Source organism: Podarcis melisellensis, assembly GCF_964234715.1.
Source record: "Podarcis melisellensis genome assembly, chromosome: 1".
NCBI classification, from domain to species: domain Eukaryota; kingdom Metazoa; phylum Chordata; class Lepidosauria; order Squamata; family Lacertidae; genus Podarcis; species Podarcis melisellensis.
Window position 1 is genome coordinate 79,222,266 of NC_138528.1, and position 14,525 is coordinate 79,236,790.

The 14,525-nt window shown below is 41.9% G+C and overlaps 1 protein-coding gene across 12 annotated transcripts in view; it reads right to left on the reverse strand.

Moving 5' to 3' along the window:
* DAGLA (diacylglycerol lipase alpha) overlaps window positions 1-14,525 on the reverse strand; it is an 87,544-nt gene that overhangs the window by 13,508 nt on the left and 59,511 nt on the right. For all 12 annotated transcript variants that reach the window (XR_014172955.1, XM_081930485.1, XM_081930481.1 and 9 more), the window contains 12 exons: window positions 14,100-14,187; window positions 11,612-11,746; window positions 10,887-10,964; window positions 9,604-9,728; window positions 8,589-8,745; window positions 8,220-8,303; window positions 7,972-8,049; window positions 7,463-7,543; window positions 4,873-5,015; window positions 4,001-4,069; window positions 2,540-2,612; window positions 110-306 (listed from right to left, as the gene is read on the reverse strand). Coding sequence is in view for 11 of the 12 variants with exons in the window: in XM_081930485.1 (XP_081786611.1) it covers window positions 110-306; window positions 2,540-2,612; window positions 4,001-4,069; window positions 4,873-5,015; window positions 7,463-7,543; window positions 7,972-8,049; window positions 8,220-8,303; window positions 8,589-8,745; window positions 9,604-9,728; window positions 10,887-10,964; window positions 11,612-11,746; window positions 14,100-14,187 (1,308 nt within the window). In the remaining variant the exon portion in view is untranslated. The remainder of the gene's footprint in view (window positions 1-109; window positions 307-2,539; window positions 2,613-4,000; window positions 4,070-4,872; window positions 5,016-7,462; window positions 7,544-7,971; window positions 8,050-8,219; window positions 8,304-8,588; window positions 8,746-9,603; window positions 9,729-10,886; window positions 10,965-11,611; window positions 11,747-14,099; window positions 14,188-14,525) is intronic.

A 14,525-nucleotide genomic window follows, 5' to 3' on the forward strand; every position in this document is an offset into this window, starting at 1 on the left:
ACAAGTTAGAAACTCTCAGAAAATAAGATCACCACCACCACCACCCCACCCTGGCCACCAAGAAAGCCCATCAAACAGTTTGCTGAATATTATTCCCAGCTCTACCCACCAGCACTGTTCAGCAGGATGATTGTGAACAACATGAATGATGCGCCCAGGAGGATAGAGTGGTGTGCTTGCTGACAGGGCGATGGTTAAGTCACTGGGATGGGTCCAGAGGCGGTGACTGGTTACTGAATTCACTTCTTGCTCTTCAGGGAGCTCAGACTTGGGAATGCATTTTGTGGCACCCACAATGATTCTCCACTGTCCAAGAAAAGAGAAAGGAAAGGAGGACTCTGAAGTAATGCAATTAAGTGCAAGGCTGAAGTGCTGACATTATATCATGGTACAAAGGGGAAAAGTTGAGAAAACTTCACATTAGGATTTGGGCTGATTGTTGTTGGTGTTTTTTTTTAAAAAATGCATTGTGTTTCCATTTGACACCCATAATGCAGAAAAGAAGGCAGCAATCACACTATGGACTAGATTCCTTGGTTTGTATATTAACAATAATAAAAACATGGAAAAACAGCCATATCTCTCTCTCTCTCTCTCTCTCTCTCTCTCTCTCTCTCTCTCTCTCTCTCGCTATCTCTATAAATCACTGAGCATATCTGATTATGAGTTCATGCATTCAGAGAAGAAGCTAGAGTTCATCTCTAAGAAGCATCTGTCACCCAGGTTTCTACTTTGAGCAAGGACAAGTAGCAATCTCATTTGAAGGAGAAAACTTCCAATTTTTAGGGGCAACTAGTGATGTCATAAATCTGATCATTTGTGAGCCAACCAATTACAGTTGTACCTTGGAAGTTGAATGGAATCCGTTCCAGAAGTCCATTCGACTTCCAAAACATTCAAAAACCAATGCACGGCTCTTGCAGCCAATCGGAAGCCCCATCAGATGTTTGCTTCCAAAAGAATGTTCGAAAACTGGAACACTCACTTTTGGGTTTCAATCGTTCAGGAGCCAAAACATTCAAGAACTAGGCTGCTTGAAAACCAAGGTACAACTGTACTTATTAGTTATAGTTCAAATTAGACGGAAGTTTGGGGTTATATTATTGTAAGAAAGAAAGGAGGGTAGTTGTCCAATAGGAAGTTATTAACATTTAGCAGGCAGTGTCTCAGGCAAACTCCCTCTTAGCAACAGTGATTAAGATATGCGAAATCTACAGAATCAAAATATAGGGAAAATACGATAACCCAGTCTGGTGACTTTCCAGGCCTGACATCACACACAAACAGAACTGCATTTGATCAAAAAGAACACTAATGTTAATATATAGAACTGCATCTCTCTTTACCTCATCAGAATAGCACCGTTTCCTTTTAATTTTGGCTCCTTTCCCTGATAGTGTATTTAATTAATACCTTCTCTTGTCCTGCATACTGAGCTATCCCAGTATCACACAACACACAAGAAGCAGTTACAGAGTTTGCTTGTGTGTTACTTTCCCAGAGTAAACTTTTTTAAAATGTGTTATCACTGTTGTGCAAGTGTAACAGCCTTCAAAATACCTTGTCTTCTTAATGGCATATTAATGCAATTGAACAATTGTGGAATGGGCAAATAAGAAAAACGATAATGGGAACTACCTTGAAAATAGATTCAACTAAGAATACCATCACCTTTTAACCCAGAGGGAAAAGTCACAAGGGGATCAAGGCAGGCACATGTCAAACTATGCCAATATGCCCCAACTGGCCAGAGGCTAAATTATCAGATTTCTAACTAATTACATTTCACTACGAATGGAATTCAAGCGGTAACAGGAAGCCCCTCTCTCAATTGAGGCAGTTTTTAACAAGAAGGTAAGAGGCTACATTAATCTCTGGCTGTAGCCCAGGCAGATGCTATATGACAGATACACATGAAATTTACATTTAGACTGTGAATCTGCAGTAAGGCAGACAAGCTCTAATCTTAAAATAACTAGGATTAGGTTGCTTATGCCACTGCTGTTATCATGAATTTATCATAGACCTGGGACAGCAGCCGATGAAACATGAAGTCCTAAACAAATAAAGGTGAAGCAGTAACCTTTTCAGCTACAGCCATACCTCATGTTACATTTGCTTCAGGTTGAGCCTTTTCAGGTTGCATCCCACAGCGACCCGGAAGTACCAGAAAGGGTTACTTCTGGGTTTCCCCACTCGCGCATGCACAGACACGCAAAATAACATCACGCGTATGTGCAGAAGCGGCAAATCGTGACCTGCAAACGCAGGTTGCATTCTGTAATGTTACGAACGGGCCTCTGGAATGGATCCCGTTTGCAACCAGAGGTACCACCGTATTTTAAGAATGCATGTGACACAAATAATTTAATTTCAGATAGACTTGAAACCTTTCTTTATTATTTTACATATTAACCTGCCTAATTTTCATAACCTGCCTAATCTGGCTAACAGATTAAAACATCACAATGGAAATATATAGCAACCTCCATTTTAACATCAAAAGCCTAAAAACACAAGAGAGTCCAACTCGTCTTACCTTTGGTTTGTTACTTCTCTGCAGAACATCAAGAAGCTGCCGGCGAAATCCCTCCAGTTGTGAGAGCCCAATCCTGAGGGATAAAGAATATCAGATGCACTGATGTGGGTATAACTATTATGAGGAGCACATACGGGAAAGTAAAGAGAGATGGGATCAGAGTAGACTTACCCATGACTCAGTATAAGGCTATTTTATACAAATATACTGAAGACAATTCCTAACCCGTTAGAAAGATATGAGCAGATACATTACAGATAATCCAACGAGTAAGTGAATAATACAGTAGGCAAACTACTTAACTAAAACTATAGATAACAAAAAATATGACACAGGGGTGTGAGAAGTCAATACTCAAAAGGGAAGCAGGGTATCAAAATCCATTTAACCATGATAATGATTCAGAGATTTTAGATGCCATATGACAGGTAAAACAAGCAAACTAGGAAGACGGAATAAAAGTGTGAAGTACCACTATCGAGATAATCATAGATAAACAGGCGGGAGATGCTTCTACATAATGGGTACTGAACTTTTTTTTCCATCTCAGGCAAAGAAAAGCAGGCAGCTTCCCACTCCAGCATGGAGAGACTGCAGTCTTTTCTGCCTCAGATGCGTGGAGGAGCATGATCTACATGAGGAGCATGATCTACATGAGGACAAAGGTACACTTGGATGATTCCTCCCTTCGCACCTTCCTCTCCACTGCCATCTCAAGAAATTTGGTGATGGGAGGCATTTAGTGGAATAAGAGTTGGGGCATCCATGCTAACCTCATGGAAGGGCTGCATGCCACCCATGGGCCACAGATGTGTGCTAGGACAAAGAAAATGCAAAAGGATATGAGCTTTTAACATAAAAAGAGCCAAGAACCTTATACACAATTGTGAGGTGGTGAGAAATGAAAAAGCACACAGGTAAGCAAGAGATGATAATGCACATAAAACGATACACAGTACACAAGTGTAAGGTGACACAGTTCACATACTACAGAGATGCTAGGCAGGAGTGAGGTGACAACACGTATAGCTCAAGATACAGTGCAAAGATGGAAGATGACACGGAAGATATAGCCAGGAGACAATTCACAGGTGTAAGATGGCTCAGAAGAGGTGACCTGGGAGAGAGCACAAATGTGTAAATGACAGCACAGATAACTAAGGAGATGGCAAATAGATGCCAGATGCCACAATATTCACCTTTTTCAGTAATACAGGCAACTGAGAGATAGGGGAGGGATAGGCCAATACACAGGTATGCAATACATTAATGAATGAGTCCAGGTAAAAGACACAGCAATACAGATAGCTAGGAAAAGAGGGACAAGCAAGACGGGGGTTGAAGATTGGTAAATAGGGAAATGAGACAAATGTGAATTGGGATCTTTCAGAAAGGAAGCGCAGAGCTTTGGTATAAAACAAAGAAACACTGAAACAAGAAATTTCAGACTTCTTGACTTGCCTGGGGACTAGGTCTTTGCCTAGCACAACTGCAGTAACAAACTCTTTGGAGTACTCCATTGCATCCTCACTAGAAGGGAAACAAGAAGGAACTGGTGGGATTTCATTGTCAGAAAGGGACACTTAATATCCAATTAATTCTCTGAATCAGAAATGTCCGGTTTCCAAATTTATAAGGCGGGCACACTGCCTGTTCGCTAAACCAACAGCCCCCCCACCCCCGGTACTATTCTAGAGATACAACTCTGAAATATACTCCAGTGTGGTAGCCCAAACATGAACTGAATCACCAGAGTATTCATCATATGTTGTACTTCATATGGGCAAATCCAGAGTGCATTTGAGAAACTCAGAAAGTGAAGAAACACTACATTGGCACCTGGATGGAAACATTTTTATATAATGAAAATGAGAGCAATACCAGAATGCCCACCACCAATGTATAACTAAGCTAGCCCACATGAGGCTTAGTAGTAGAATGTGGTCTTAATTCCAAATAAGGAACCCACGCCCCAGATGTGTCACAAAGAAAAGAAACTTTAGAAATCAATTTCTTTCAGGGTTAATTGACCTGTGATTCCCCATCTAAATACACTGATATGATTTACATCACTACTGATGTATTGAACAACTATGGCCACAGAATCTGACATCATAGGCATCTGGGCATTCAACAGAAGCAACTCCTATCTGTGACACGGCACATCAGAAGTTGACACCTGAGGTAGGTCAACATCCTGTTCTTAGCTTTCATTTTTTAAAAGAAATTCTTAAACCTGAAGATGCAAGCCTGAAAATGAACAGAATAGGCTTGCTAAAATCTCAGATGCTGTGGCTCCCCCTTCCCTTTATTTAATAAATACAAATATTTACCTTAAGAGTCCACCTGGGGGAGAGTAGGCATAGCACTTTAGAGTTGGGTACTGAGGACGCAGCAGGAAGGACAGAATGGCAGCTGTGCCTGCCCCTAAGGAATGGCCCACAACAATTAGGCCATAGTGTTTTGTTCCTCTGCCCTACAAAACAAAAAACAATTAGGTATTTGCATAATTTGGCAATTCTTATCAAATCCTTCCCCCTTTAGCTAAAATATAAGAGAGTCTAATGTGAATCTCATCCCAGCCATAAACTCACTTAGGTAGCCTTAAGGCAAGCCACTCGCAGATCCCTGCCCCAAATCTCCAATATGGGGAAAAAACCTTTGAGTATTACAGTAAGAGAATATATGTAAGGCACTATAAATGCACTCAATTATAGGATAAATATAAAAAGCAAATCTTGAGCTCCTAAGTAATTACAAAAGTCTGGAGTCACAGTCTAAAGCAGTGTTTCCCAACCTTTGGTCTCCACCTGTTTAGGGACTACAATTCCCATCATCCCTGACCACTGAGTCTTGCTAGTTAGGGATGATGGGAGTTGTAGTCCAAAAACAGCTGGAGGCCAAAGCTTGGGAAACACTGGTCTAAAGAACAGCAGGATTAATTCTGAAAACAGACTGATGCGAAAGAAAGGCAAAAAGATTGCAGAGCACTCCAAGGTTGCATTATCTATTTCTGAGTTGTGTCATTTTTACATGTTTTACTTTTCATTCTGTTCCGCAATTTTAGAAGGCCCTCTCAAAACACATTATATATTTGAATACATATTTAAACACAAATTTATTTTACTTAAAAGCAATATCAAAATGTGTATATTAATATGCTTGAACAGCTAAGGACTGTATCTCAGCATTAGAGAAGTGTTAAAATCCTGTGGAAAGCTAAATTCCAATTTGAATATTAGTCCAAGATGTGTGAATCGGATCATTTCATTTATTCACAAACACTGAATTCCTTACACATCCTTATAGTATGCTAATTCTTCTTTGAGCACTTCCTGAAGAACATTTAGTACACTGGTACCTCAGGTTACATACGCTTCAGGTTACAGACTCCACTAACCCAGAAATAGTGCTTCAGGTTAAAATGTTTGCTTCAGGATGAGAACAGAAATCGTGCTCCGGCAGCGCGTACGGACCTCCGGAACAAATTAAGTACCGTATTTTTCGTCCCATAGGACACACTTAGTTTTTTTGGGGGGAAATAAAGGAATTTCCCCCCCTTTATTTCCCCCCCAAAACCAGGTCGGGGAAACCGAACCAGGTCGAGGAACAGCAGGATGGCGGCGCTGCGCCTCCCTGCTGTCCCCCGAGCTTGTGGGGCTGGCTGATGTGTGCCCGGCGCACGGGGCGCTCTGCTTCAGGGTGCCCTGCGCGCCGGGCAGCAGGCTGCTATCCGCAGTGTGGGGAGACCTGCGGGGAACTCCTGCAGGGCTCCCTACGCTGCGGATGTCTGCCCGGCACGAGGGGCGCTCTGCTTCAGGGTGCCCTGCCCGCCGGGTGTCAGGCTGCTATCCGCAGCGAGGGGAGCCCTGCGGGGAACTCCTGCAGGGCTCCCCACGCTGCGGATGTCTGCCCGGCGCGAGGGGTGCTCTGCTTCAGGGCGCCCTGCCCGCCAGGCGGTAGGCTGCTATCCGCAGTGTGGGGAGCCCTGCGGGGAACTCCTGCAGGGCTCCCCATGCTGCGGGTGTCTGCCCGGCGCGAGGGGTGCTCTGCTTCAGGGCGCCTCTCGCACCGGGCAGCAGGCTGCTATCCGAAGCCTAGACAGCCCTGTGGGAACTCCCGCAGGGCTGCCTAGGCTGCGGATGCTTTCCCGAAGCGCCGGGCGCTCTGCTGCAAGGCGCCTTTCGCACCGGGCGGCAGGCTGCTTTCTGCAGCCTAGACAGCCGTGTGGGAACTTGCGCAGGGCTGCCTAGGCTGCGGATGTCTTCCTGAAGCCTGGAGAGCGAGAGGGGTCGGTGCGCACCGACCCCTCTCGCTCTCCAAGCTTCAGCGAAAGCCTTCATTCGCCCCATAGGACGCACCCAGATTTCCCCTTCATTTTTGGAGGGGAAAAAGTGTGTCCTATAGGGCGAAAATACGGTACTTAACCTGAGGTACCACTGTATAGGCAACATACACAAACTCTGCTGTCAAAAGAATTATAGATGTAATGATACAGCACACATTGTAATTTGCTTTATAGAACAGAAAGGTTAAGTTGTTCTTTATGTGTGCACACATGTGTGCAAAATTACTTTATAATTTATTGCAAGACTCAAGCAAGTCATTAATGTGGAAACTGATTTTCAATTGAATTTTACCTGTTTTTAGTATCTTGGAATAAGGTGATTTTCCTGCCTTCCTTTCCATTTCCTAACTTCAGTGACTTATTTCCCCCTCAACACTGTTTCCAGTAACTGTTCAACAGAACAGTAAATTATTCATCTGGTGGCCAAGAGCACTGAACAGCTACAAATGTTAGAAGTGTTCAGATGTTGACATTCTTTCTAGTAATTCAGACATAATGTTCTATAGTTAACAGAGGAACGTGGGTGGAAATCTGAACCTATCTCCTGACCACAATGCACAGAAGCAAAGCCTCACCAAATCACGCCCAAAGGCCTGAGAGAGCACCATCTCCTGCTCTAGTTTCTTTTTGATGTACTCAGCAGACAGCACCATCCCCTAAAAGGAGGAAGAAAGGACAAGTGAAAAGGTGAGTTTTAGCACAGCTGAGTGGCCTGCATCAGGACTTCAGTAACATACCTGATCATACTCAACATACTCTAATGATCAATGTGCTCTTAGTTTTTCATTTCTTTTTCTTCCAGACCCTCCCTGACTCCTCTTTCCCCCTTTCTCCTTGGACCATTTAAAGGGCCCTAGAACTATGAGGTCACTCACCATCTCCAACATCTTTTTTTTTATTTGACTAGCAACTTTGATGCACTTGCATTGTTACTTTTTCAGTAGTGGCACTTTACAGTTATGTCATGTCCTTCATGAAAGGATCACAAATCATTTTAAATCATTTGCTTTCAAGAGGAACTGAGAAAAGAGAGGGCTGAAATTATAGACCAACTAGGTAAAATAAGAAAGTGATGAGGTCATACCTTGTGTCCAAGCCAGGTTCCATGATGACCTTCCACAGGGAGACGCTCAGCATCTCCAGTCAGGTCAGTCAGAGCATCCTGGAGCAGTAAGAAGGAGGACCAATTGTATATTAGAATGAATCATAAAATGCTAATGATACGTTTCTACAAGAACAGTGCAATGTGAAATGTGGGCACAGAGGATTCCTAGGAGCCTAGCATGAAATGGCACCTATTGTGAGAGTGAACAGAGCAGGACTCAACATTACCTTTGGGGACAAAGTTCCTCGGATACTGATGACCACTTTCTTCTTCTCATGATCGACAGCAACATAGAAGGGAGTTTCATAGACCTAAAGGAAATGCAGCATCACATCAGTCTTGCCTAAATATAGCCTTACTGAAATGAAGTGACTTTCACCCTCCCAACAAACAAGTAAAACAGCTAGCAGATAAGCCTTCAAAGGACAGCAGCACCCTTGAGCTCAATCTACTTGAGCATACATAAGGCGTTATCTGTATATCACTGATAGTAACTTCAGGCTATAAATTAGCTGCTAGACCTGTTGGCTTAAACGTGGCTCTGAAATGCCCCAGAAATGTCCTTCAGAGCAAGGAAGCTCTTAGATGGTCCTTACCGCATCATGACAGGAAGTGTACACAATGTCCACAGAGCTCATGTTTTCATCAAGAAAGTGGCGACGGATGGCGATAGCATTGCAGCCACAGCAATTATCTTCCTCAATTGTGACACCAGGTGCATAACGTGGCCGAGAGGGGCAGAGACAACAGCATCTTTAAATAAAAAGTACAGGTAAATAACATTTGGAAAGGAATGGAAAAAGAGATGAAGGATGAAAGAGAAGCAATAGAAGAGACTAGCTTACTGAAGACATTTTTACCTACACAAAATGCCAGCTCTGTTTTCATTCTGGAAAAAATTATATACCAGCAACCTAAAAGATAGCTCTGTGAATTTATAGGATAAAGGAAGAAATGGGTAAAAATTAAAGAGAAAGACAACAGGTCAGAATGGAGAAAAGAAAAAAGAAATCAGACTTTATAGAGGCACCAGAACACTATTAACTATTTAATAATGCAAGTTCAGTATATCTGACATAAACCTTAACTATCTGCAGAGTTGACATTATGGATATGTGCACTGAAATATAATAAACCTTCCAAGCCCTGATTTAGGCACTTAGGACTACAACCTGTGCATGCTTACGAAGACGTAAATTCCACTGAAATCAGTGGACATCATCCTAAGTAAACATGCATATGAATACTCAAAGGCCTATTAAGGAACAATGAGATGCTACATGGACAGAAATAACATTTCATAGGATCACAGAATTGTAGACTTGGAAGGGATCCCAAGGGCCATCTGGTCTAACCCCCTGCAATGCAGGAATCTCAACTAAAGCCTCATAGCAACTAAATGTGGATGGGATAAAGTTACTTTGTAACCTCCTCAAAGTGAGATACGTGCAAGCCATTTTTAAAAAGCAAAGGCTTGTGTAGGCCAAAAACGAGACAACAAAAATGGAAGAGAGAATGAGGAAAGGGAAATTAAGGATTTACTAAAGAAAACAAGGAAGAATAAATACATGAGTAGAAAGTGAGGAGGAAACAGCCTGGGTGAACACTTACGAGCAAGATCTGGCCAGGCGACAAAGTCCACAGGTAGGCTTCCTCATCAAATACATGGGCCAGCCATAGGCAGCCAAAGCAAAGAGCATATAGTAACAAACCTCTTTGTATCGCAGCATCTCTTGCTGGAGGAAACAAGAGATATTTAGTGTCCTGATGGCATCATTGGAGATGTCTCCCTCTCACTGTTTCAGTATCAGTTCCCTACCCCACAAAATACATTTTTTTAATTTGTTGGACCTTCAAACCCTGCCCTCCCTCCTTCTAGGCTTCTCTAGTTGAAAGTAACCACCTACAGCCAAAGGCCATTTTCAGACGCAACACTAACCCATAGTTTAGAGCAGGGGTAGCCAACGTGGTGTTTTCCAGAAGTTACTAGATCACAGCTCTCATCACCATTAACCATTGGCCACACTGGCTTGGGCTTGCGCTCTCCTGCCCCCAATCTCAGGGACAGCTGAAAGGAGACTGGAAACACTCACTTCTGCTTTTAAACTACACAAAGTCCTACATTACATCCAAATCAGGGGAATGCTGGTTCATTTAAACTACAAACAACATTTAAGCTAACCCAAGGTTGCACCAAGTTCAGCTGTAAAGAGGAACAGAAGGCTATGCATCTGAGGCTCTTATTCCCACAACATGAAGACAAAAAGAGTTTGGGCTTCTTGACTTCCTGGTTCCACGAAGTGAAAGTGCATTTGTACTTCGTTTTTCGTGCTTCTTTTTTAAGCTACATTATTTAACAGGACAAGGACTTTACCCCTACACTAATAAAGGGAGGAAGGAACATGTGGCTTGAGAAGCTATGAATAGTTTGGCCTGCAGGTAACATCCAGAGCATCATTCTGCTTTCATTACATAAAATTGGGTTGGGAAAATTAAATGCTGAGCAATTCATGCTGCCACTTCCAGCTTTAAACAAGGCTCTGCTCTTTTTGCTGCAACATACTAAAAGGCCTCTCCAGTGCTTTTTTTCTATAAAAAAAATGTTTAGGGGTACTCTCATTTTGACTGAAGAAAATCACCATTTTATAGTTCAAATTGGGGAAAATAAATACAGTAAATGGACAAAAAATGGACAAAGATTCACAAAATGTTTAGGGGTATGCATACCCCTGCATCCCCCCAGAAAAAAGCACTGGGCCTCTTCATTTTTTACTGTTCTGATTAGAATAAAAGTTTGCATTAAAGGAAATACAAGATGACTGATTTATTGGGCCTGATAAGCTAGTGTGCACTCTGCAATTGTGTCAAAGTAGCATTAGAGTCTGATGACTTACTGAGTTTTTCAGGTCCAGATATTTAGTGTTCCTGGTTACTGGCATCCCCGACAAGAAAGCTAGAATATCGTTGTTTGCCTGTAAATCACATAAGAGACTGAGATCATGACCCTGAAACACTCCATTTGCACTCAAGCAGAGGGAAGCCCCATTTGACTTGGATCACTGTTAAGCAGAAACAAAATTCTCACTATATTCTGCCAAAGTTTCATAATAATTCTGTTTGTCTTCCTAACACCTCCACTCTAAAGCCTAGAAACATGAAAAACTAACCACTATTTTAAAATTGTTTATTATTGTTATTTCAGTTTTGTCCCTCCTTTCTTCCATCATGGAATTCAAGGGGGTAATCCATTCAGACACAGACCAGACCTGCTTAGCTGAAGAATGGTGGTGCCTCAGTTGCCTTCAGACTATATCCTGGGACTGCTAATTTTGTAACATCTTGAAGTTTTTGATCCCTAAAAATCATGATTTCCCACATTCCAGTACCAAGCTTTTTGTGAAGTTTATCAACGAAACACTGAAAAATGCATGTTACAATTTTTTCATTATTGGTCACTGGGAGGTGACAGACTGTTATATCTTAGGGACAGCTAGACAAAGATTTAGTGATTCCCCACTTCTGAAACACATGACAATAGGTGATTAAAAGCCAGATAAACATATCAGTAACATCTGTATTTCAGCAGTGAAAAAGCACAGAAAGCAGTCTGCATACTCACTTCATCCAGTACTGCACTGCGTTTCGCCCTCTGTCGTTGGCGCAGAAGTACCAGGCCTGCTATGATGTCAGATGGGACTATGTCAAGATCTCGGAAAAACTCAGCAAAGAGATATGCAATTTCAGAGTAGGCATCCTGAAAAATCCCAAAAGGGGAAGATGATAAATGAACTTGTAACAAGCAAAAGACAAAGAGCTAGTATCAATCACTGGGACTGAAAACGTAATTCTCAGCTGCTGTTCCAAAACATCCACTTTGTTACCTAGGTTAGAACTGGCTTCCCCATCTCATTCTAATTTATTCTTCTAAGAAAAGAATTATGCAGGATTTATTACACTTTTCCTCTAAGGAACTCAAGGTGGCATACAAAGGGTTACCTTATTTTATCATCATAACAACCTTATGAAGTAGGCTAGGCTGAGAGATAAAGCCCAGTTCACAGGCAATGCTAAGAACAGGTATAACAACAAACAATAACAACAACTTTATCATTTATTCCCCTGCCACTCTGGGCGGCTAACAGTACATATGAAAACATAGTAAAACATCAAACATTAAAAAGTTTCCAATACAAGGCTGTTTTCAGATATCTTCTAAAAGTTGTGCAGTTTATTTCCTTGACATCTGGTGGGAGGGCATTCCACAGGGTGGGTGCCACTACCAAGAAGGCCCTCTGCCTGGTTCCCTGTCACTTCACTTCTTGCAAAGAGCCAGAAGACCCTTGGAGGAGGACTTCAGTGTCCGGGCTGAATGATGGGGATGGAGACACTCCTTCAGGTATACTGGGCCAAGGCCCAGTATACCTAAAGGAGCATAATACAAAGACCAAACAAGGTTTAGTCCCAGATAGTAAGCAAGAGTGGGGAAGGAGTGCTATTCTTCACTCTGGGAACCCACATATTTGCATGTTCATGCTAAGCTATGGTACATGCAAATGGGATCAGTGGCTTCTTCAAGGACACTCATTAAACTTTATGGTGAATAATAGATTTCAAGTCAGACCTCCCAGACCTAAGTTCACCACTCTATGCTCTGCATCACTCTCACCAAAAGGTCCACCTAGACCACTTTACTGTCTCCAACAGAACACAGCCTGAAGACTTTAGGAAGCTTACAGGTAATGCATAATCAAGACAGACATCCCTTGCCATTTGTCCCCAGAATCTGGAAATCAGATACAAAAGAATCTATAGTAGTTTTGACAACTCCACTTTAACATAACAATTATGTTTGCTCTAGGTAAATATTATACCATGTTTCTGCAGCAAACACTTTAGATATGTACAAAAGACCTGCATAATTTAATAGTACATATTAAATATTATGCCTTAGAACCATGCTTTTCAGTTTAGATCCATCTTTATATTTAAATTGTTTGTTTATTTGTTTATAGCCAAAAAGTCTCCCAGAGTGGCTTACATACAATTATTTGAGCTCATTTGCTTCGTCTAGTAAGAAAAATATATACCTCTAAATATAATAAAAAGTTTTACCCTTCAGTGACTGACCACCATTGCTCTGCAGCACCTGACAAGTGGCATAGCTATGCTACAAAACTCCTGATCACCATCAGCATCTGCTTCTTACACACTGGGTGACTGCCCTTTTAATAACATTTTTTGTACAAGTGAAACAGACCACTAGATGAGATGTCATTTTATTCATTTTGAGTAATCCAGAGATCTTTATGTCATGGCAACCTACAAATGTTGTAAATAAATAAGGACATGGCTTCCTTGACATGGGGTTATTATGTTAATAACTAATCTGATTTGCATCTACCATTGTGTTACATACAATCTTCATATGCCCTTTGAAAAAATATTCTCAACTCTTCATAACGAAGAATAATCTAAGTAATACTTGATAATCTGACAGCGCATCACTTTTTCAGGTTGTTAAAAAGAAAGTGGTGTCCATTTAAAATGAGTCCATCATTCTATGTCCTTTGCCAGTTTTAGTGGTTTAATAAATTCTGGAGTTATTTTTTCTTGCAGTTGCATAAATAGCTTAGTTACAATCTGATTGCCATAAATATGAAGCCATGCAGATGGGAAAGGGTTGATTCTTCCTCTACTCTACTGCAAATGTCTCACTCTGAGCTCCTCACCCATGATTAAATGATTGGGAACTTTATGTCTGCACCAGTTCTTTGTAATTATTTCCTTATACAGGGCATGAGTGACTTGTGCCAGAGGTGCAGCACCCATGTGTGGAAGATCCCAACAGGAGTCCAAAGTGCCATGGCTCCTTCCACCATGTTCACAGCATATTCAGAGATAATACAGTCTGAACTGTTTCCAGGTCTCTTAAGCATGCAATCAGGAGATTTATGTACACATCAAATCACATGGGGACTGGCTGACTAAACTCCAGATAAGAGTTGTATGAAATATTACATGAAGCAGATTTACCATTGATATCTCTCAGTGTAATGGTCTGAGAAAGCAGATATTTGCTTTGTGATGAAAAGATAGGTGCTACTTACTGACTGGGAATCTTTTGTTCGTGTGCAGCAGAGGAAAACTTTGAGCCGTCGGGTCCAGCTGCTAGCCTGCCCTTCCTCCAAACGGTGCCTTCAACATGCAGAAAGGAAGAGTTTACAAATGGATTATGGTGGGGGGGGGGGAGAGAGACATAAATTTGGAATTGCCGTCCTTTGTGTTCCTCCTTCTTTGCAGAAGGGAGTGAGAGGTTCTTGAAGCAGCTCACCAAACAGTTCAGAATAGAAAGCTGACCAGCTTCACCTGAGAATCTACCTCACACTGACGAAGCCCTACACAGCATGAAACAGCACAAAACAGTAGAGGGAGCTATGGATCTTATGGGAGCATCTGCAGCTAAAGCGGAAGCATGAGACATCTTTTTCAGAACATCCTTGATGGGCTTGGGCCCATCCTCCCGTGCCCCAAAC